At 44.9% G+C, this 21081-nt stretch overlaps 1 protein-coding gene across 1 annotated transcript in view; it reads right to left on the minus strand.

The window, feature by feature from the left end:
* DNAH3 (dynein axonemal heavy chain 3) overlaps positions 1 to 20768 on the minus strand; it is a 329266-nt gene extending 308498 nt beyond the window's left edge. Inside the window, exon 1 of the mRNA XM_068244819.1 lies at positions 20242 to 20768. Coding sequence (XP_068100920.1) covers positions 20242 to 20274 — 33 coding nt within the window. The 5' untranslated portion in view covers positions 20275 to 20768. The remainder of the gene's footprint in view (positions 1 to 20241) is intronic.
* Positions 20769 to 21081: the final 313 nt, after the last annotated feature.

The raw sequence follows: 21081 nt of genomic DNA on the forward strand, positions 1-21081 counted from the left end.
CTTGGAAGTCATGTTAGTCTATGGCAATGTGGGGATTTCTAAACATTTTCCAATGCGACGCGCATTGCGTGGAAACGTATTTGTTAAATACGCTTCCATGCACTTTCGCATACCCCAAAGCAGGAAATGACCACAAGCATGCATCACTTCCTGCTTGGCCAGATGCCCGATAGGGAATACCACGTTGTAACGTAGTATTCCCAGAAGGCCTGTTTTTGTCGGTGCAGTTTGCAGTGTGAAACCAGCCTTAGGGTGCACTCAGTAGGCCACCCTGAAGCATTATGTAGTCTTGCCTAAGGACTCCTCACTGAATAGGAAACTGGCTTCAACATGGTTTCAAGCCCTGATCTCCTGTGTCAAAGGTGAGTCACAGGTGGCCCCCTTTAAAGAGGAACTCCAGTGAAAATAATGTAGTAAAAAAAGTGCTTCATTTTTTACCATAATTATGTATAAATGATTTAGTCAGTGTTTGCTCATTGTAAAATCTTTCCTCTCTCCGATTTACATTCTGACATTTATTACATGGTGACATTTTTACTGTGGGCAGGTTATATAGCTGCTCCTAGCTGTTTTGGCTGTTACAGACAGCTGTAAACAGCTAATTCCTGTCTGTGAACCTTGTTACATTGTGGCAGTTTGCCCAGAGTACCGCGGTACTCAGAGCTTCTTGTGGGAGGGTTTTCAGCACAAAATCAGTCATACAGCGCCCCCTGATGGTCTGTTTGTGAAAATCATTATATTTCTCATGTAAAAGTGTGTATCAGCTACTGATTGGGATAAAGTTCAATTCTAGGTTGGAGTTTCTCTTTAAGTATTTCTGTGGATTTCCACAAAACATGAACTGTTGGCGGGCCTTGCCGAAAGCTGGGGAACACGGACATAGGAGATTATTATACTAGAAAAAGTAACTGGACGTGTAGGAGAGACAGGATTATTGGGCGGCGTTAGTCTTGTATTCTTAAACAAGTTAACACCAAAGTGTATTCATTTGATTAAAGGTCAATTACAGCTGCCAAATATATAAATTTTTGTGCATAAATAGGTAGTAAATTAACCAAAAACTTTTCTTACAGCTATTAAATGTTTTAGAATTTGTAGTCAGGAAAATAATTATAAAAATAGATTAAAAAAGTGTTTTATAGTTGGTGTAAAAATGATTTTTTACAAGGGTATAAACCTCTGTAAATAAGACTAAATATATAAAAAAAACTGCTGTAACAAAACCCTGTTACGTTCTGCATAAAAGACACATTTAAGGAAATACGAAAATGTTATTTGTTTGGCATACGCAGAAAGAAGTTCTGCTTCAGAGGAGATATAAGACTGGCTGGGTTAGGAAAATTGCTAAAGATTAAACTAAAATATGCAGCAAAATGATATAAATGTACATGGAAGGTATCCGATGTGAGATTGTTGCTGAGACTGAAAGGATTTTTATAGAAGAGCTGTCATATGAATGTGTGCACTCTGATCTCTGATTAATGGGAAAGAGGATTGTATGGTGCAATCTTCAACGTCCTGTGCACAGATTCAAAACAACCTGAAAGATTCCATCGTATTTCAGAAAATGGCAGCAATTATCAAGCTGTATGAATACTTGAGTTGTCTTTCCAGGAAAAAGAACCCCCTATCCATTTACTGCCATTCACCCATGTACCAATGTTTTCTGCTAAAGGCCTTAAAATGCCTAATGCTGGGAATACACTGTACGTTTATTCCCGCATAATCGAGCCGCTGACTCAATTCCGGCGCATCCCCGCTCGTCCCCGCGGGCGCCCGGGTCGATTCCCGCTCGTCCCCACGGGCGCTTCCTTATCTTCCGCTCGTTTCTTCTTTTGTCCTGCCCGCCGGTATCGAGCGCGGAATCGATCCGGCGGGGTATCGGACACGTCAAAAATTATTAATCAAGCCATCAGCGGCTCGATTATGCGGGAATAAACGTACTGTGTATTCCCAGCATTACATGTTTTTTTGGGCACTTATACTTAAAGGGAACTTTAAGAGACAAGTGTCATGATGAGACATGTATATGTACCGTGGCAAGCATACAAATACCTATGCTGTGTTCCTTTTCTTCTTTTTCTGCCTGAAAGAGTTAATATTTAGCTATGCAACTGACAGTTTCTCTTCGGTTGGGACTCAGTTGTTCTATGGTGTCCCTCAATGATAAGGAATTACAACCATAAACACTTTTCTGGCAGAGAACTGGGTGCAGGGGATAAGTAAAAAAGGTTGTATATATTTTAGCTCTCTTAGACACAGGACAGACTGTGTCATTAAGCTGAGACAAAACAATAAATCTACTTTTTTACATTTGTAAATAGAACATAAAAATGTGAGCTATCTAAAAGTGTTTTCTCTAGTTCTAGCCCCCAAAGAAGAACACTACGTGGCAAGCATTAATCTATAGTTTGTATGTTCTGCCCGTGTCTGCATGGATTTCCTTCGGGCACTCCGGTTTTCTCCCACATCCCAGAAACATACAGTTATGTTAATTGGCTTGCCCCTAAATTGTCCCTAGACTATGATACATGCAATACACGATACATACATAGACATATGACTATGGTAGGGACTAGATTGTGAGCCCTCTGAGGGACAGTTAGTGACAAGACAATATACTCTGTACAGGGCTGCGTACTATGTCGGCACTATATAAATACTAAAATAAATAAATAAAAGAAATAAATAGGAGCTACAACCACTGAAAGTAGAAAATCATTTGTCCCAGGTATATTTTAAGTGCTGCTGTTGCAGTAAAGATAAGGCTGCACACCCCAGAAAGACCTAGGGCAGTATACACACTGAATTAAACTTGGCCAAGGTGGACACTTAAGGTGCGTACACACATGCGACTATAGTCGTTTGTAACGATCGTTCCCCGATCTTTACCAACGACGATCGTTACAAAAAACGAACCACCGACTATTAAGGCAAACGACGAACGAGCCAAATCGCTACAAAAGAAAGTTCTGTCTCGGCGGATTTAAACCAACGACGATCGTTTGCAAAAGTAGTACATCGTTGGAAACGATCGTTCGTACTAGGCTTGACATGCGCATTTCACTATTTCTCCATGGAACTTCTCATTTTTATGCGCAGGCGCAATAGTTGCTTTCTGTGATGTAACGTTCGTTCTAACGATCAGATCGTTACACACATTTTAAAACTACCTTTACTTAGGTCGTTCTTTCATCAATTAAAAGTTCGTTCGTCGTTCTTAACGAACGATCGTTGTCGCATGTGTGTACGTAGCATAAGTAGCCTTCTGTGCATGCACTCTTCATAAGGAGAGACTTTCTGAAGAAGTGGCTTCTATGAAGTAAGTGATCATAAGCTGTTGTGGAACGTGTTTTTTATTGGTCATGCAGGATGCTCACTTTGTAAAAGCAGTTTAAGATTGGAACGAAACTACCAAGGGTGGACTCCAGATTATATACTGTAACCCTTTGTACGGGGACCAATGAAACTATGGATCTAGCCAACCCAACGTTTCAACTACAATAATGTGAGCAGACTCTAAGATGTTTACTGGTGCATATTATTGGGTATGTCCAAAGCCCTTAAACCTAAAACATATAGTGAACTAGACTTCCAATGCAGACTGAACACCAGCCCTTTTACTAAAACCAAGGAATCAGTGTTTTTTTTTGGTCCATGGAACTGTCTTGATCCACACTACATATACCTATCACACATCCCACAATTTTAAAACAAATTTACTTGCAACTCAACCCATCTGTCTTAATAAGCCCTGGCTTCAACCGTTGTGGGGGCAGCATGGTGGCGTAGTGGTTAGCGCTCTCGCCTTGCAGCGCTGGGTCCCCGGTTCGAATCCCAGCCAGGGCACTATCTGCAAGGAGTTTGTATGTTCTCCCCATGTCTGCGTGGGTTTCCTCCGGGCAGTCCGGTTTCCTCCCACATCCCCGAAACATACAGATCAGTTAATTGGATCCTCCCCCCTAAAGTTGGCCCTACACTACAGTACTTACACTACATAATAGATACATAGACATATGACAATGGTAGGGATTAGATTGTGAGCTCCGGTTGAGGGACAGTTAGTGACAAGACAATATATAGATACTGTACAGCGCTGCGTAAGATGTCGGCGCTATATAAATACTAAATAATAATAATAAAAAAATAAATAATATGCTTCTTTTGTACACTTTGAATGGCAATTGAATGTACTGGGTAACTGGTGGGTTGGAGAGGGGTAGTTTCTAAAGCAGTTGAGTGCCACATTATTATTATTATTATTTTATTATTATTAATATTTATTGTATTTATAAAGCGCCAACATATTACGCAGCGCTGGACATTAATTTAGGTTACAGACAATATTTAGGGGTGACAAACAGCAATATGACAATACAGGAATACAAGAAAACCAGATCACACAGCACAGTATGAGTACAAGGTAATGCTTAGTCAGTCACTGGAGGGGAGCATGGAGATTAGGCAAGTTAGGTTGACTCAAATGCATAGCATGGGTGCACAGTAATGGAGGTGCATGATTAGGTAGGGCACAAAAGGAGGAGGACCCTGCCCAAAGGCTTACAATCTAGAGGGAGAGGTAGGGACACGAAAGGCAGGGGACCAGAGTTCAGCTGTGGGTTTAGAGCAATTGTGAGGGGTGGTAGGACAGAGTGAAAAGGTGAGTTTTGAGGGCCTTTTAGAAGGTGTTGAAGGAGGGGGCTGCCCTAATGGGTGGAGGTAGGGAGTTCCAAAGTGTTGGAGCGGCTCTTGAGAAGTCTTGGAGGCGTGCATGGGACTGGGTGATGCGGGGGGGCGGTCAGGCGAAGTTCATTGGAGGAGCGGAGTGAGCGGATTGGTGTGTATCTCTGAGTAAGATCAGAAATGTAGGTTGGATAGGTTTTGTGGACGGATTTGTAGGTCAGACACAATATCTTGAATCTGATTCTGGACTGGATAGGAAGCCAGTGGAGGGATTCACGGAGGGGAGCCGCCCTGGTGGAGCGATGGGAGCAGTGGATAATTCTGGCTGCCGCATTCATGATGGACTGCATTGGGGCTATTAGGGTCATAGGGAGACCAGACAGAAGGGCATTGCAGTAGTCAAGGCGGGAAATTATGAGGGCATGGATGAGGAGTTTGGTGGTGGCAGAGGTCAGGAAAGGGTGAATCTTACAGATTTTGTAAAAACAAAACAGAGGACACCGAGAGCCCAATAGTGCAATATTGTCTGGTAAGCTCAATATATAAAATAATGTCAAAGGTTCTTATACTCACAAAGGTGGGTTACCATCAGGCAACCACTTGACAGGCAGGTGGGGAGTATTAGTACCTGACCCCACTCAGGTATAAAAGTCGCTCTCTGTAGATAGGAAAATGGGGAAAGAACCCCTCCACCAGGGGTGGACTTAATAGTGCTGTAATATGTACGAACAGAGGCGCCAAGCAGAGTAAAACAATGTTCTAAAAATGATAAAAAGAGGGAAGTCGAGGTGGACTTACCTCCCTCTGGTAGTGGACATATACTCAAATGCAGAGTAAAAATATATATACAATTTATTCACAACTCCATAAAATCGCAATGCGTTTCGCGGTCAACAGTCCCGCTTCATCAGGCAGTATAGGAGCATAAAAAACTGGTTCAGGTCCATAAAGCGTGTGAGCACTCACACGCTTTATGGACCTGAACCAGTTTTTTTATGCTCCTATACTGCCTGACGAAGCGGGACTGTTGACCGCGAAACGCGTTGCGATTTTATGGAGTTGTAAATAAATTGTATATATATTTTTACTCTGCATTTGAGTATATGTCCACTACCAGAGGGAGGTAAGTCCACCTCGACTTCCCTCTTTTTATCATTTTTAGAACATTGTTTTACTCTGCTTGGCGCCTCTGTTCGTACATATTACAGCACTGAATCTTACAGATGTTACGAAGGTGGAAGTTGCAGGACTTTGTGAGGTTTTGGATGTGGGGAGTGAAGGAGAGTGCGGAGTCCAGGGTGGCACCCAGACAGCGGGCTTGAGAGGTAGGGCGAATGGTAGTGTGGTTAACAGTGACCTGCACATCTGGGAGGTCCAGGGATGACCAGGGTGGGAAGATCATAAATTCCGTTTTGTCTAGATTTAGTTTCAGGAACCTAGCGGACATCCAGGAGGAGATGGCAGATAGACAGGAGGATACCTTGTCCATGGTAGTGGTGGATATGTCAGGGGTGTGGAGGTAGATTTGGGTGTCATTTGCATACAGATGATAGTTAAAACCCATGGAGGAAATAACCTTGCCAATGGAGGATGTGTATAGGGAGAACAGTAGGGGGCCAAGGACCGAGCCTTGGGGGACTCCCACTGAGAGGTGGTTGGGGGTGGACGAGGACTCATTGAAGGAGGTCGTGAAGGAGCGGTTGGAGAGGTAGGATGAAAGCCAGGTCAGGGCAAGATCGTGAATGCCCATGGATTGGAGGGACTGGAGGAATAGGGGATGATCTACTGTATCAAAAGCTGCTGAAAGGTCAAGGAGGAGGAGAATGGAGTATTTACCTTCAGCTTTAGCTGAGGCAAGGTCATTGACCAATTTGGTGAGAGCCGTTTCGGTTGAGTGGGCAGGCCGAAATCCAGATTGCAGTGGGTCTAGTAGTGAGTTGGCATTGAGGTACTGGGTCAGGCGTTTGTGAACCAGACGCTCAAGGAGTTTTGAGGCAAAGGGGAGGAGGGAGATCGGGCGGTAGTTGGAGGGTAGCGAGGGGTCGAGGGAGGGTTTCTTGAGCAGGGGCAGTACTGTGGCCTGCTTGAAGTCTGAGGGGAAGGTGCCTGTGGATAGGGAGAGGTTAAACAGGGTATTGAGGATTTAGTGAATATAAGGTCGAGAGTGTGACGTGCAGTGTGAGTGGGGGCGTTGGTGTGTTGTACTAGGCCATGTGAGTTGGCTATGGTGAGTAGACGGGTCACAACAGAGTTCTTGGGTTCATTGATGGGAATATTGAAATGTATTTATTTATTTGTTGTATTTATAAAGCGCCAACATATTACGCAGCGCTGGACAATAAATAGGGATACATACAACATTTAGGGGTGACATACAGCAAAATGACAATACCTGAATACAAGAAAGATCAGATCATGCAGCACAGTATGAGTACAAGGTAATGCTTAGTCAGTCACTGGATGGAGCATGGAGATTAGGCAAGTTAGGTTCACTCAGATGCCTAGCATGGGTTCACAGTAATGGAGGTGCATGATCAGGTTGCACACAAAAGGAGGAGGACCCTGCCCAAAGGCTTGAAATCCCCGAGGATGATGGTGGGGAGGTCAGAGGAGAGGATGTGTGGGAGCCAGGAGGCAAGGTCGTCGAGAAATTGTCGTGTGGAGCCCGGAGGGCGGTATAAGACTGCAACAATGGCTGGGAGGGGATTGTAGAGGCGGATAGTGTGAGCCTCAAATGATGTGAATTGTAGGGAGGAAGGTGGAGTGAGGACACGGAATGTGCAGGATGGGGAGAGGAGCAGACCCACCCCTCCCCCTGGCCTGTTGACTGGTCTGGGGGTGTGACTGAGGTGAAGCCCCCCGTAGGAGAGGGCAGCCTCTGCGGCAGAGTCACAGGGGGTGAGCCATGTCTCAGTGAGTGCGAGGATGGTGAGGGATTTGGAGAGGAAGAGGTCGTGGACCGCTGTAAGTTTATTGCGGACGGATCTGACCCACTATATTTGAAATAATTATGCTATTAAAACAACAGCGTCCCTTTTTGTCCTTCTTTTACTTGGACCAATGCAGAACCTGATCACGTACAAACATCATTATTTCAGAATTTTTATAGTTTTATGCACATGATTCAGTACAGGCTGGCAGAGTATGCCACTAAAAAGCTGCATGCCATATTACATTATACCTAGAACACCGAGATGATGAAGGAATTTGTATTGCTTTGTATGCCATGTAAAGTGCAGATCATGTAGCTCAGTCACGGAAAAATCCTTAGTATACTGAGAAATGGCACAAGACATCTCATACCTTAAAGAAGATTTAAACATTAAAAAAAAATCTTCCAAAGCAGGTGAGCTAATGCAGCACCTCAGCAGCATCTGCTGTGCCTGGAAAAGAATAGCTAGCTTCTAAGTGAAGCAATAAAGTATTTTTTCATAATATAACAAAATAGCTTGTACAGTACTGATGTATGCTACATCATTCTTCTCTGTGAAAGTTTAGCTATTCCTCAAAGTAAGCACAAACTTTCCAAAAGAGGACCTGTTGAGACCGTTTGTGAGTACATGCACCCTACTACATGGGGATATGATCGGTACAGAAAGTCTCTGCCTACTTCAAGCTTACATTAAGTGGAATTACAGTTTGGCATAGCATACGTGAACTGGTTTTCCTACTCTGTATGGCTATGGTCTCCATGAGGCATACTGCAAAAATGCATAGTGAAACACAGAGTATGATAGAAAAATAAGTAAGTCACCAGTTGCAATCCTCCCTTCTCCTCAGGACAGCGTGGCAGTAGAAGCATTCAATTTCTGGCCACCGACGGAACTGCGTTTGGTCTTTCCCCATGTAAAATATGAATCCCAAACCCGTAGTGAGAGGTTCACCTGTCTACTGGTGCATGTCTACCTTTGCCCCCTGACTTCTTCCACAGCTGTTGGGGGTGCCTGTTCCATGTGACATCTCCACATGTACGTGGGTGCAGTACATGTGGCTGGGTTTTGTGGCACACATTCCTTCGGCAGCAATGGAGCAAGATGTGGGACATAGGAGGAGATGTGCCAGCGGACAGGTGAGCCTGCAACACTCACCACAGCCCCGGGGGGTACATAAATAAAGTACATGACCTGGGGGGCCTAGGAGACAGCTGCACAGATTTCCAATAGATTTAATGCTGAAATCTATTGAAAGTCTGTTTGCACTACACTGGAAATAGATCCTTCTTTGATCAGATTTGATCAGAGGGGGATCTATCTGATGGGCGAATCTGCACGATCGTCTGCTAGTGTATGGGCACCTAAGGATAATGCAGTATGTAGGAAAACACTGGAAATATTGTTGTAGGAATGTGACTTTACCTTAGGGCTAGGCAGGCAATTTAAATTGCTCCAGACAAAGTGATTTAGTAAATTATTTTCTACTTTCTCATTTACGGTAAATCAAAGTATTGCAACTAAAGCAAATGTCTATTAGGAGTGGCCAAGGACTAATCTAATATAGCTAATCTCTCAACCCTCACTTAAAAAAACAAAACACTAAAAGGTGTATACAGACTCTTAGACATTGTTGTATCTGTTCTGCAACATCTATAGTACTGTAATCCATTTTAATAGCTCAATAATTGACAAACAAGATCTATTGATTTCTATTCTTAGCATGTCATTTTCTATTCTCCTTCTGCCGCCGCTGCCGCTTGTTCATACAAAGCTCACCATCCCCCTTCTCTCTAGAATAGAATAGAACTGGCTGCTTAGCTGCAGCCTAGCAATGTGTCTGTACAGCGATCATTCCTAAAACTGTCATCCAGAACAAAATACAAACAGTAATTAAGCATCGGGTTAAGCGGGTGATTTTATTTAGCCTTTGAGATCTGAGCCATACAAGTGAGATTAAGAACTGCTTAAAGCTGGTCAAACATGATACAACAAAATTATTGTAAAAAAAAAAAAAATATGATACAACCAAAAATAGTCCAAGGATGAAATGGTTGGTTGCATAGGAAAATCTAATTACATTTTTCTTTCGAATAATGGACCTGGATCAGCTTTGTAAAAATATTCAAAAAGTTATGTCAGCCACGGTATAACAACATTTTCATCAACCTAAAATCCTTCAGACATCTACAAAATCATTTGTTTTAGAGGGGGAAAAAAATCAGACTGTGAGTGATGACCATAAATATGATCAGGCTCTTGGGTTAGTTTGGGATAATCCACATTAATGCAGACCTGAACCAGATATGATGAAAGCTACAATTTATTAGTTTGCAAGAGGAGCTACAATTGTGGCGTGTTCTTTGCCTTTAGGATTCTTTCATATTAATGCGTTAAACGCGCCATTTAGCCACTTATTTGCTGGCATTAATCGCCTTACTGTTGCAAAATACTGTAACCGAATGGGAGCATTTGTAACGCGAATGTGAAAAAAAAGGTACCTGGACAAAAGGGCGGCGGGCGCAGGAGATTACCACTAGAAAAATACCATTGATAGTTTAGAGCATCTCCTTTTAACTAAAGAATTGCCTAAAACGTTATCTGCAATATATAATGAACTCCTGACAATGAATAATGATAAACTGGATAAAAGCTTCCAAAAATGGTCGACTGCTATTCCAGACACAGATAGGGATGACTGGGATGTAATTCTGGAAAAATTTCCAATTACAGTAGTGTCAGCAAGAGATCAACTCCAACAAACTAAATTCCTGCATAGAGCATATCTCACGCCTGACCGCATGCACAGAATAAATAATAGCAACCCTGATAGATGCTGGAGGGGTCTTATAAACCATGGGAACTTTATGCACCTCTTTTGGTCCTGCCCTATGATCGTCCCATTTTGGAAAGAGGTACTTCGAATAATAAACACTAATCTTCAAACTACTTTCCCATTAGACCCAGGAATAATGCTGCTAGAACCTTCCCAAAACATAAACAACTACTAACTAAAATATTATGCGTTCAAGCTAGAAAGGAAATAATATTATGCTGGCGAAAAACTTCAATTCCAACCATAGGTAAATGGGCTTAGGGCATTAATAGGATGCTACCATTATACAAAACCACATACCTTAATAGAAGATGCCCCAAAAAATATAACAAAGTCGGGGGTATTTGGGAAGACAAGATAATGGATCCTACAAAATCAAATTTCATTCCTATCGTAGACTAAACTTTAAAATTTGACCAACATGTCCTACATATTACTTCAAGTGTGGGTGGGTGGGGAGGGGGGGGGGGGGGAGCTGGACCACAACACTTTTATTTTCCCTTCTTTTCTTACTTTCCTATTTCCTACTTTTCTTTCAAAGTATAAACAGCTAGGTTCATGAAGATACCCAAGAAGCTGTATTCTTAAAGGGACACTTAAGTCAAACAAAAAAAATGAGTTTTACTCACCCGGGGCTTCCAATAGCCCCCTGCAGATGTCCGGTGCCTTCACCATCTCCCTCCGATCCTCCTGGCCCTGCCGGCAGCCACTTCCTGTTTCGGTGACAGGAGCTGACAGGCTGGGGACGCGAGTGATTCTTCGCGTTCCTGGCCACAATAGCGCCATCTATGCTGCTATAGCATATATCATATACCATATAGCAACATAGAGGGTGCTAATGTGTCTGGGAACGCGAAAAATCACTCGCGCCCCCAGCCTGTCAGCTCCTGTCAACGAAACAGGAAGTGGCTGCCGGCAGGGCCAGGAGGATTGGAGGGAGACAGCGAGGGCACCGGACAGCTGCAGGGAGGTATTGGGAGCCCTAGGTGAGTAAAACTCATTTTTTTTGTTTGACTTAAGTGTCCCTTTAATGACTGATAATAATACTCTGTTGACAGCTCAATGTGATACAGTTTTCTACTATAACTCATTGTACACTGTTAAATCTCAATATGTGTCAGCTGTACTACTCTTTAACTGTACTGTACCTTTTCTTGATGAACATGTAAATAAAAATTTACTATAAAAAAAAACAAAAAAACAATATCGACAAAATTAGCGATCTTCTACTACTGAATTCTGATAGTAAAGTATCTATAATCTTTGCCAATATTTTACTATAAGTTGACCTAACCTTACTCTTACACAGAACCTTTCCTCTACCAATGCCTAAAACAGAACCGTCCTTCTACCGATTCCCAACACTGAAGTGTCCCTCTACCTATGCCTAACCCTTAACCCTCTCTGGTATCACCTAACCTTTAACCCCCCCTGCCGCAGAACTGCAATTTGTGGCAATGACGGTGAAACAACAAGTGCGGGGGGGGGGGGGGGGGGAGGGGGAATAAAGTTAGTGGGCTCCAAGTCTTCCCGCTATGCAAATGGTGCCTTTGCTAATGGGTGATCTGCGTTCGCTATACAAAGCCACAATTTGCATAGCTGGAAGACTGGGCACCCCCTATTTTATCAGGCACTTCACTGCTCACAAATTTCCTCCCATTGCTTCAAATACAGCTTTTATAATGGGAGCTTATGGCGGCACCCTTTTTTCCTGCTTGGTTTGTAAACACAAGGATGTCAGCAATTGACAAGCGGTTACTGCCAGGTAAAAAAAAAATTATGCATGCAACGTACAGGGCTGATTGCAGCCCGCTTAGATGTACATGCAGAGTTCACTGCAAGTGCTGGACGGCTTCAAGCACCCTGCACATAAACAGGAGCAGCTGAGTTAAAGGGAAGGTCCCAGCTGTTTAAAAAAAAAATTCTACTTACCCTGGGCTTCCTACTGCGCCTGCGCGAGGCTCTCGCTCACGGTCACGCTAACGTCATCTGGAGTGTACTGTGCAGGCGTGCATTTGAAAGAGCTCTGAAAGTAGTACACTCCAGATGACGTAAGCGTAACGTGAGTGAGCAGTACACTACAGATGACATCAGTGCGACCGTCAGCGGCTCTCGAGCAGGAGCAGTAGATGCCAACCTGGCAAGGGTGGCATCTGCACCAGAGGGGACCCCGGGCCACCAGCTGGATGTGGAGCTGCGGTGACTGCACAGGACAGGTGCCAGGAGACCGGAGAAAGCCCTGGGTAGGTAGATTTTTTTTTTAAACAGCATGCATCTTTCCTTTAACCACTTGAGGACCCACCCTTTACCCCCCCTTAACGACCAGCGCTGTTGTAGCTGATCTGTGCTGGGTGGGCTCTGCAGCCCCCAGCACAGATCAGCGTGCAGGCAGAGCGACCAGATCGCCCCCCTTTTTTCCCCACAAGGGGGATGATGTGCTGGGGGGGTCTGATCGCTCCTGCCTGCGGGTGTTGCGGGGGGGGGCACCTCAAAGCCCCCCTCCGCGGCGAAATCCTCCCCCTCCCTCTCCTACCTGGCCCCCCCTGGTAAGCCGGGCTGCACAGGACGCTATCCGTCCTGTGCAGCCAGTGACAGGCTGTCTCCGGTCACATGGCGGCGATCCCCGGCCGCTGATTGGCCGGGGATCGCCGATCTGCCTTACGGCGCTGCTGCGCAGCAGCGCCGTACAAATGTAAACAAAGCGGATTATTTCCGCTTGTGGTTACATTTAGCCTGCGAGCCGCCATCGGCGGCCCGCAGGCTATTCACGGAGCCCCCCGCCGTGAATTGACAGGAAGCAGCCGCTCGCACGAGCGGCTGCTTCCTGAGGCTGCTTCCTGATTAATCAGCCTGCAGCTGGCGACGCAATACTGCGTCGCTGGTCCTGCAGCTGCCACTTTGCCGACGCGCGTTATGAGTGCGCGGTCGGCAAGTGGTTAAAGTGTACTGCTATCAGCCGTTCATCTGAAAAAGCCCTTAGACATTGTTGGGTTCACCGTTCACGCATAACAACTATTAGCTGATACCAGGAAATCAGCAATCAGCAACTGTCATTTTCTCCAGTGATGTACTTCATGCAGTGCTTATTTACATCACAATATAGTACACAAACAGTAACCAAGCTATGCTCAGCAAAACTCACAAAGGGCAGCGTGTTCAGGCACACATAGATATAATACTATGGCTGCCAAAACTATTTGGCTTTTGCTGACCATCCGCAAACTAACAAATGAATGTTCTCAGATGAAAAATCAATACACCAAAACTAAATCTGTTGTGCAAGAGTCAGATTACGCATCTTTGGCAACACCATCTGATACTTGAGTTTCACCATCCCTGCCACATTGCTGAACATTTGGCTCTGTTAAACCAGTGGTACCCAACCTTTTCTTGCCCGAGGGCCGCACTTCATATTAAAGAGAATCTGTATTGTTAAAATCGCACAAAAATAAACATACCAGTGCGTTAGGGGACATCTCCTATTACCCTCTGTCACAATTTCGCCGCTCCTCGCCGCATTAAAAGTGGTTAAAAACAGTTTTAAAAAGTTTGTTTATAAACAAACAAAATGGCCACCAAAACAGGAAGTAGGTTGATGTACAGTATGTCCACACATAGAAAATACATCCATACATAAGCAGGCTGTATACAGCCTTCCTTTTTAATCTCAAGAGATCATTTGTGTGTTTCTTTCCCCCTGCAGCTATCTTCCACTGAAGTGTCAGGCTGTTTCTTCCTGCAGAGTGCAGACAGCTGTGCCTGTATGTAATTCCTCAGTATGTGAAAGCCCAGCCAGCTCAGAGGAGGATTTATCCAGCTTGTAAAAGATAATAGAGCAGAGAGAAGCTGTACTAATCTAAATAACACACAGGCAGTGTGCATTGAGGGGCCAGGAGGGGGGAGATGCATCACAGAACCACAACACTGAAGAACTTGGCAGCCTTCCAGACACAGGCTGACAAGTCTGACAAGAGAGAGATAAGTTGATTTATTACAGAGATGGTGATAGCAGAAAGTGCTGCAGTAAGCCAGAACACATTTGAATAGCTTTTGGAAGTTGTAGGATGATAAAAAACAGGATGCAATTTTTGTTACGGAGTCTCTTTAAGATAAATTTTGCGGGCCGGAACACACACATACAAAATGTAAATATAACTCTATTATTTTTCTAGTAACAGTTAACACGGTGTTGGAAAAGGAAAGAAAACAGCAAACCAAGAATTGTTGTAATCACCATTTTGATGCCCATTTTCTGGGGTAACTGGGTGTATGTGCAGAGGCTTTCTGGCTGATCCCCCGCCCAGCACAAGTGCTGTGTGAGCTGCGGGTAGTTGAAGCCTACTATTCAGCAGAAGTCGGGGTCTCAATTAGTTGCCGCGGCCTAGCCGCGGGTAAAGGTCCGTGTGGAGCAACGTTTTTTTCAGCTTGACAGGCTGGTAGGGTGTGATGTCACACTGTCCCTGAGATGAGAGGTCGGAGAAGTGGAAAAGGAGAGCCAAAGCAAGAATCGGGGATTGCGTCATAGGTTTTTCGCGTTCTTTGCAGTAGCGCTGTGATAGTTAGAGACTCTTGCCCATTGTTTGCTGCAGGAACCTCCCTCCAATAAGAATAAGGATGATTCCTATTGGAAGGTGGTTCCTGCAGCAACCAAGGGATGAGGTCTCTAACTATCACAGCGCTACTGCGGAGAACGTGACTAGGCTGTGTAAACCTATGATCTAGTATGACACAATCCCCGATCCTCCTCCTCAGGACACTTCTGAGGGCCACAAAACTTGGCATCGTGGGCTGCAAATGGCCCGGGGGCCTTAGGTTGGGCACAGCTGTGTTAAACCATTGTCACTAAGCGTTTATTTGGAGTGGTAATGGGCTAATCAACAGATGGTTGGCTATCCATAAGTGTATGGCAGTCTGTCTTCTGCAGATAACAACAGAAAGTCTATAGGCCCATACACACATCGGATTTTTTTAAATCCGCCTGGCGGATCGCTCAAGACCGGTCTTATCAGCTGAACGACGGACTGTACACACGCCCGATTTGACGTCCGGACTACTGAACGACGGGACGTCCTAAAAAAATCCGATGTGTGTATGGGCCTTATGGGTATATAAAACAAATCTATGGTCTATATAGCAAAATAATAATGTTTTACAAATATAGGGCACTGTCACAGACAAACCATAAAGAAACGCAATCAATTAGTCAAGAAATGCAATCAATTGTTTTTCTGATTGTTTTGATAGTATATCTAGGGAGGAGAAGGCAATTCTTTGGGGGTCTGTCTATTCTAGCAGGTAACAAAATTCTATTCTTGGGATTACCTCTGTTCTCCTGGGAGGCCAGTGTTTGTCTTTAATTAAGGGAACAAAAGGGATCTTTCCCTTGGCAGCTAGGTGTGAGGCTTTGCTAGCAGTTAGTACAAAATGGTTACTTTTCAGTGCAAAGGAAGCCAGAGCAGTTAACTGAGCAGGGAGTAGGCTTACTGGAGCCACTTTAAAGTGGATCCGAGGTGAACTTTTACTCATTGCATAATTATGTTCCTTTCCTATTGTTTATAGGGCATTCCTCAAGCCAAATACTTTTTTGTTTTTGTTTTAATACTCTAAAGCTGGCCATACACTGGCCCGATTTGCCGCCGTTTCGACAGCAGATTCGAGCACTGGGATCGAATCTGCTGCCAATCGTTCGCGCTACACGCCGAATTTCGATCCCATTCGTCCGATCCCGTCGGTCGCTCCGTGCGCAAAATTACCGTCGATCGCCCGCGGGTAGGGAGCGCGTCGGTAGCGGCGTTCGAGTACCCGACGACCGACGCAATAGAGCCGCATACATTACCTGCTTTGCCGGCACGACTACCCCCGGTCACCGCTGCTCCATGTCCGTGCTGGTCTCCGGCATGCTTCAGTTCCTCCTGCCCGGCAGGAAGTTTAAACAGTAGAGGGCGCTCTACTGTTTAAACTTCCTGCCGGGCAGGAAGACGTAAAGCATGCTGGACCTGGAGACCAGAGCGGAGAAGGCAGCGGAGACCTGGGGACTGAAGTCGCGTCGGCGGAGCAGGTAATGTATGCGGGCATGCGGGTGGGGGGAGCGGCGGCAGCACCACCACCACCACAACAGATTGTGAACGGTTTCAGGCTGAAATCGGTTCACAATCTGTTTGCAGTAAAGGTAGCCATACGATCCCTCTCTGATCAGATTCGATCAGAGAGGGATCTATCTGTTGGTCAAATCTGATGGCAAATCGACTAGTGTATGGCTACCTTAATTCTCTATAAACTAAATAAACCACGCCCACAGGTTTTCAGAGAGCCTTGGCAGTAGCAAGGGCTCATGGGAGCTCAGTCTGGGCAGGAGGAGGAGGAGGAGGTGTTGCTAGCCAGAGATTTCAGAGGCAGAGGGGAAGAAGGAGGGGATGGGGTTAGGTTTTTTTCACATGCTTAGTGATCAAGAAACAGATAAGCCTGCCTCTGTGTAATGTTTACAAACAACATGGCTGCTGTCATTGTATCACAGGAAGAAATAATCATGTTCTATTAAAGCTGTTTGCAGCTGTATTTGCTGTGTAAACGATCTAAACTTTAGATAAAATATATAGACAAGTTACTTGTTATAGTTAGTTTTTCATCTCGGATCCGCTTTAAAGAGAATCTGTAACGTCAAAACGTCCCCTGGGGGGTACTCACCTCGGGTGGGGGAAGCCTCAGGATCCTAATGAGGCTTCCCACGCCGTCCTCCGTCCCTCAGGGGTCTCGCTGCGGCCCTCCGTACAAGATGACGTCATTATTTACCTTCCCGGCTCCTGCGCAGGCACTCTGACGGCTGTCGGCTCCGAAGTAGGCGGAAATACCCGATCGCCATCGGGTCTGCTATACTGCGCAGGCACAAGTTTCCGGCGCCTGCGCAGTAGAGCGGACCCGACTGAGATCGGGTATTTCCGTCTACTTCGGAGCCGAAAGCAGCCACAGCGCCCCCGCTGGAGCCTGCAAAGGTAAATATTGAATTGACAGTCGGGTCTGTCGCCGGCTGTTCTGAGGGCTGCAGCGAGACCCCCGTGGGACAGAGGACGGCGTGGGAAGCCTCATTAGGATCCCGAGGCTTCCCCCACCCGAGGTGAGTACCCCCGGGGGATGTTTTTGATGTTACAGAGTCTCTTTAAGCATACATAAAATAAATGTGTTATATGATTTTTGCCTTACTCAGAGATACCGTGCTCGTGATAGTTATGAAAATTATATCATTTTGTTGGTCAGGAAACACCAAATATTCTGATACAAGATTTATGCCGTTGACATACCCAGCAACCGGCGTATTAAACTTCTCAGTAGCAGGAAGTCATAAAATATCCATGCCAAGTGTCAATAAGATCGATAGGTTTTGCAAATTATGAATTTGTTATTATTTGTGCGAGAAACATGGGCTGAAATATAGAAAGTGCCATATTTTTTGGACTTAAAGTGTACCAGAGCTTAGATAAAGTAAAAGTTTTATACATAACTTGGGCTTCCTCCAGCCCCATGCGCAAGGAGAGCTCCCACGCTGCCGTCCTCAGTATTCTCCCTCTCCGGTACCAGGTCCTGTAACTTCAGACAGTCACGCCCAATCTGCACAAGAGAAGTGCGCCCTGTACATATCTCTCTGGCGGCTGCTCGTGCTTGAAAAGGAGCGTGGTGCTGATCAGATTTCCAATAAGCCCTTGTCCAAAATCTTTGAGGAGTCCACACCATGGAAAGCCTCTATAGGATCAAGAGGCTTACCTCTTCTTAGGTAAGCATTTCCTTTTTGACCTGATCTTCGTCTCGGGTACATTTCAATCTCTTGAAGATGGCGCAATGAAATTGGCTCCTGATAGCTGCACATTGCTTAGATAGCTGAGGTTAGCGGTGATGGAGCGATGATTACAACAGAAGTGAGAGCACAGGAAAAAGTGAAATCTATGTCCTTTCAGAGACTGGTGTTCAAAAATTTCACCTCAAATGCATTCCTAGGCAAATCTGTAGATGCAAACACCAGGGTACATTTACCTCCCCATGACAGCAAACAGGTTCCTTAAAGTGCACCTGAGACGAGAAGCATCTCGGGTATCATACTTACCGGGGACTTTTTTAAGCCCCTTTATGGCCGCTCGTCCCTCACCATCTCCCTGGGTGGCTCCTGTCACTTGAAATTTAGCCCAAAAGCCCGGTCGATTCACACTTCGTCGGCACTCCCCTGTATCGCACCCACGGCTGGAAGCGTTTTGCGCTTGTGCAGTACTATTATGCAAGCACAGAACATTCCCAGGGACGGGAGCGGGATGGGGGAGTGCACCTGGCCGGGCATGCGCGATGAAGTGCGACTCTGCCAGGCTTTTGGGCTGAACTGTGTGGGACAGGAGCCACCTAGGGAGACTGCAAAGGACGAGCGACTATATGGGGGCTTAAAAAAAGTCCCAGGTAAGTAAGGTACCTGAGACGCTTCTCATCTCAGGTGCACTTTAGGGAACCTGTTTGCTTCTCGTCTCTGGTTCCCTTTAAAGCAAACCTAAAGTGAGGAAATTTGACGTGCTAGGCTTTTGGTACGCGTCATGCAACCCCAAGTAGTTCTGAAGGCGGTACTGTGCAGGCACAGGCATCCGTACTGCAAATGCACAAGCCTGAACTCGCACATACACAGTACGAATGCATTGGTCTTCGGAACTACTCAGGGACATGAGTAATTCCTAATGGTGCCCAAGGAGAACCAAAGAGCTATTCGACCTAGCAGGGCAGAACAACAGGGTGGACCAGGATGACTCTGTGAAATACAGGTATCTATCAGTAAAATTACCGATATTCTTCTACTGAAAAATGAGCAATACGAATACCGGTAATTTTTAACAATATTTTACTAATGCTAACTCTATTCTCACTTGAACCCTTCCTCTATCGATGCCTAACCTTTATCGACCCAATTCCCGACGCTATCTGCTCCCCCTTTGGCTCTAAAAACCGCCTCCGACAATAGCCACGCCGCCTAATTATGTTCCTTTAACATTGGGTTCTATGCAACACCCATTTTACTGATCTGCTTCATCTCTAATGCTGGGAATACACCGTACGTTTTTACTCCCGATAGATGGGTTAGATAGATCATTTCCAACATGTCCGATATTCCTTTCGATGGTTTTTTTTGGCTCGATTTCTCATAGAAGTGAATGGAAAAAGATAAGAAAAATGAGCGGAAGATAAGAGAATCGAGCGCAGAATTGAGCGGAGAATCGTGCGGAAAAACTATTGGGTGGAAAATCGAGCAGAAAAACGTATCGTGAGCACCCAGCATTAGGCTTGGATAAAAAAAAATTCCTCATGCCTATTGCACTGTAGGTAGCCTCTGATCATGTACTGTACTCTGTCTTCGTATACTGTAGTTAATTGTCATCATTTATGTATGTTTAGTTCATTTGAGGGCAGCACAGCAGCTCTTGGAAAAGCTGTGCTAAGCTAGCTCTCAATTTATTGTACTGTAGTGTCTTTAATTCTGTGTAATTACCCTGCTACCAACACCTTTACACATGCACTTTTATGGTACCCTGAGAGCCATGTTTTTTTATTTACAGGGGATACAGGGAGCAATGCTGTGCAGTAACTCATAGCAACCAGATTTCACGTCTCATCAGTTTAGTGTAAATGCAGCAATGGGAGATAAAACCTGCGGGCTAGTGCACATTGCCAAGGACAGTCATTCATCATACAACTGTGAGACCAATTTGAAAAAAAAAAAAGTAATCCAGCAGCACAACTATGTATAAGACAGGGAATTATAAATATAATTACCTTCAAGAGACGTGACGTCACTGAGGATTGCATCGTGCAGGTTTTCCTGGAAAAAGGAGGTAAAATCTCTATCCTGAATTCAGTAGCTTTCTACCATCCAGCGTGCCATCGCACATCGGCAATTTACTGTCCTATAGATCTTACTATACAGACTGCTAGTGCCAGAATTGAGCCTGATCTACTGAGTGCAAAGCAAAACTTTGGTATCCAAGTAACACACTGTGCGGGACACACAGACAGACCACAAGGTGTGTTTGTGGGCTGCTCCCTTTCCTGAAACTACTCCAGCAATCTCAGTTAAACTACTAAGCAATCACCTAACTAAACTTCACTCTGTATAAACCTAAGCGTGAGTTTTGTTCTAGTTTTGCTCGCAAAGGAGCCTCATACAAGTTAGAGTGGAGAAGCAAAGGCGGCTGTGCAGGCCGTTTGGTTACCATGGAAACCGAGTTGCTACTGTAGGCATGGTTGCTTACAACTTCCCCTGATTGACAGTCATCTCCGTTCCTTGTAAAGAAAGAGCTACTAGTTGGATGGCAGTAGTCTGGCTGACTAGCTGATGTGATTGCTGGGAGGAGACAAATAGACTCAAACTAGCAGCATAGTCAGGTGGTTGCATGTCTCTCACAGATAAACTTTACAGCTTCTGCAGTCTTGCGAGTCCTGATGGTTGGGCTCACAGGTTTGTGTAATGCTGTTCTTTGAGGCATAGATGAGTAAACCAAAGATTTTCCTTACCTGAAACAGTTCCCTTGTTGGATCTCACACAGAAGCTCATAGCCTTCTGATATTATTAATTATTATTATTATTATTATTAATAATAATAATTAACTTTATTT

The sequence above is a fragment of the Hyperolius riggenbachi genome, chromosome 7, assembly GCF_040937935.1.
Source record: "Hyperolius riggenbachi isolate aHypRig1 chromosome 7, aHypRig1.pri, whole genome shotgun sequence".
NCBI classification, from domain to species: domain Eukaryota; kingdom Metazoa; phylum Chordata; class Amphibia; order Anura; family Hyperoliidae; genus Hyperolius; species Hyperolius riggenbachi.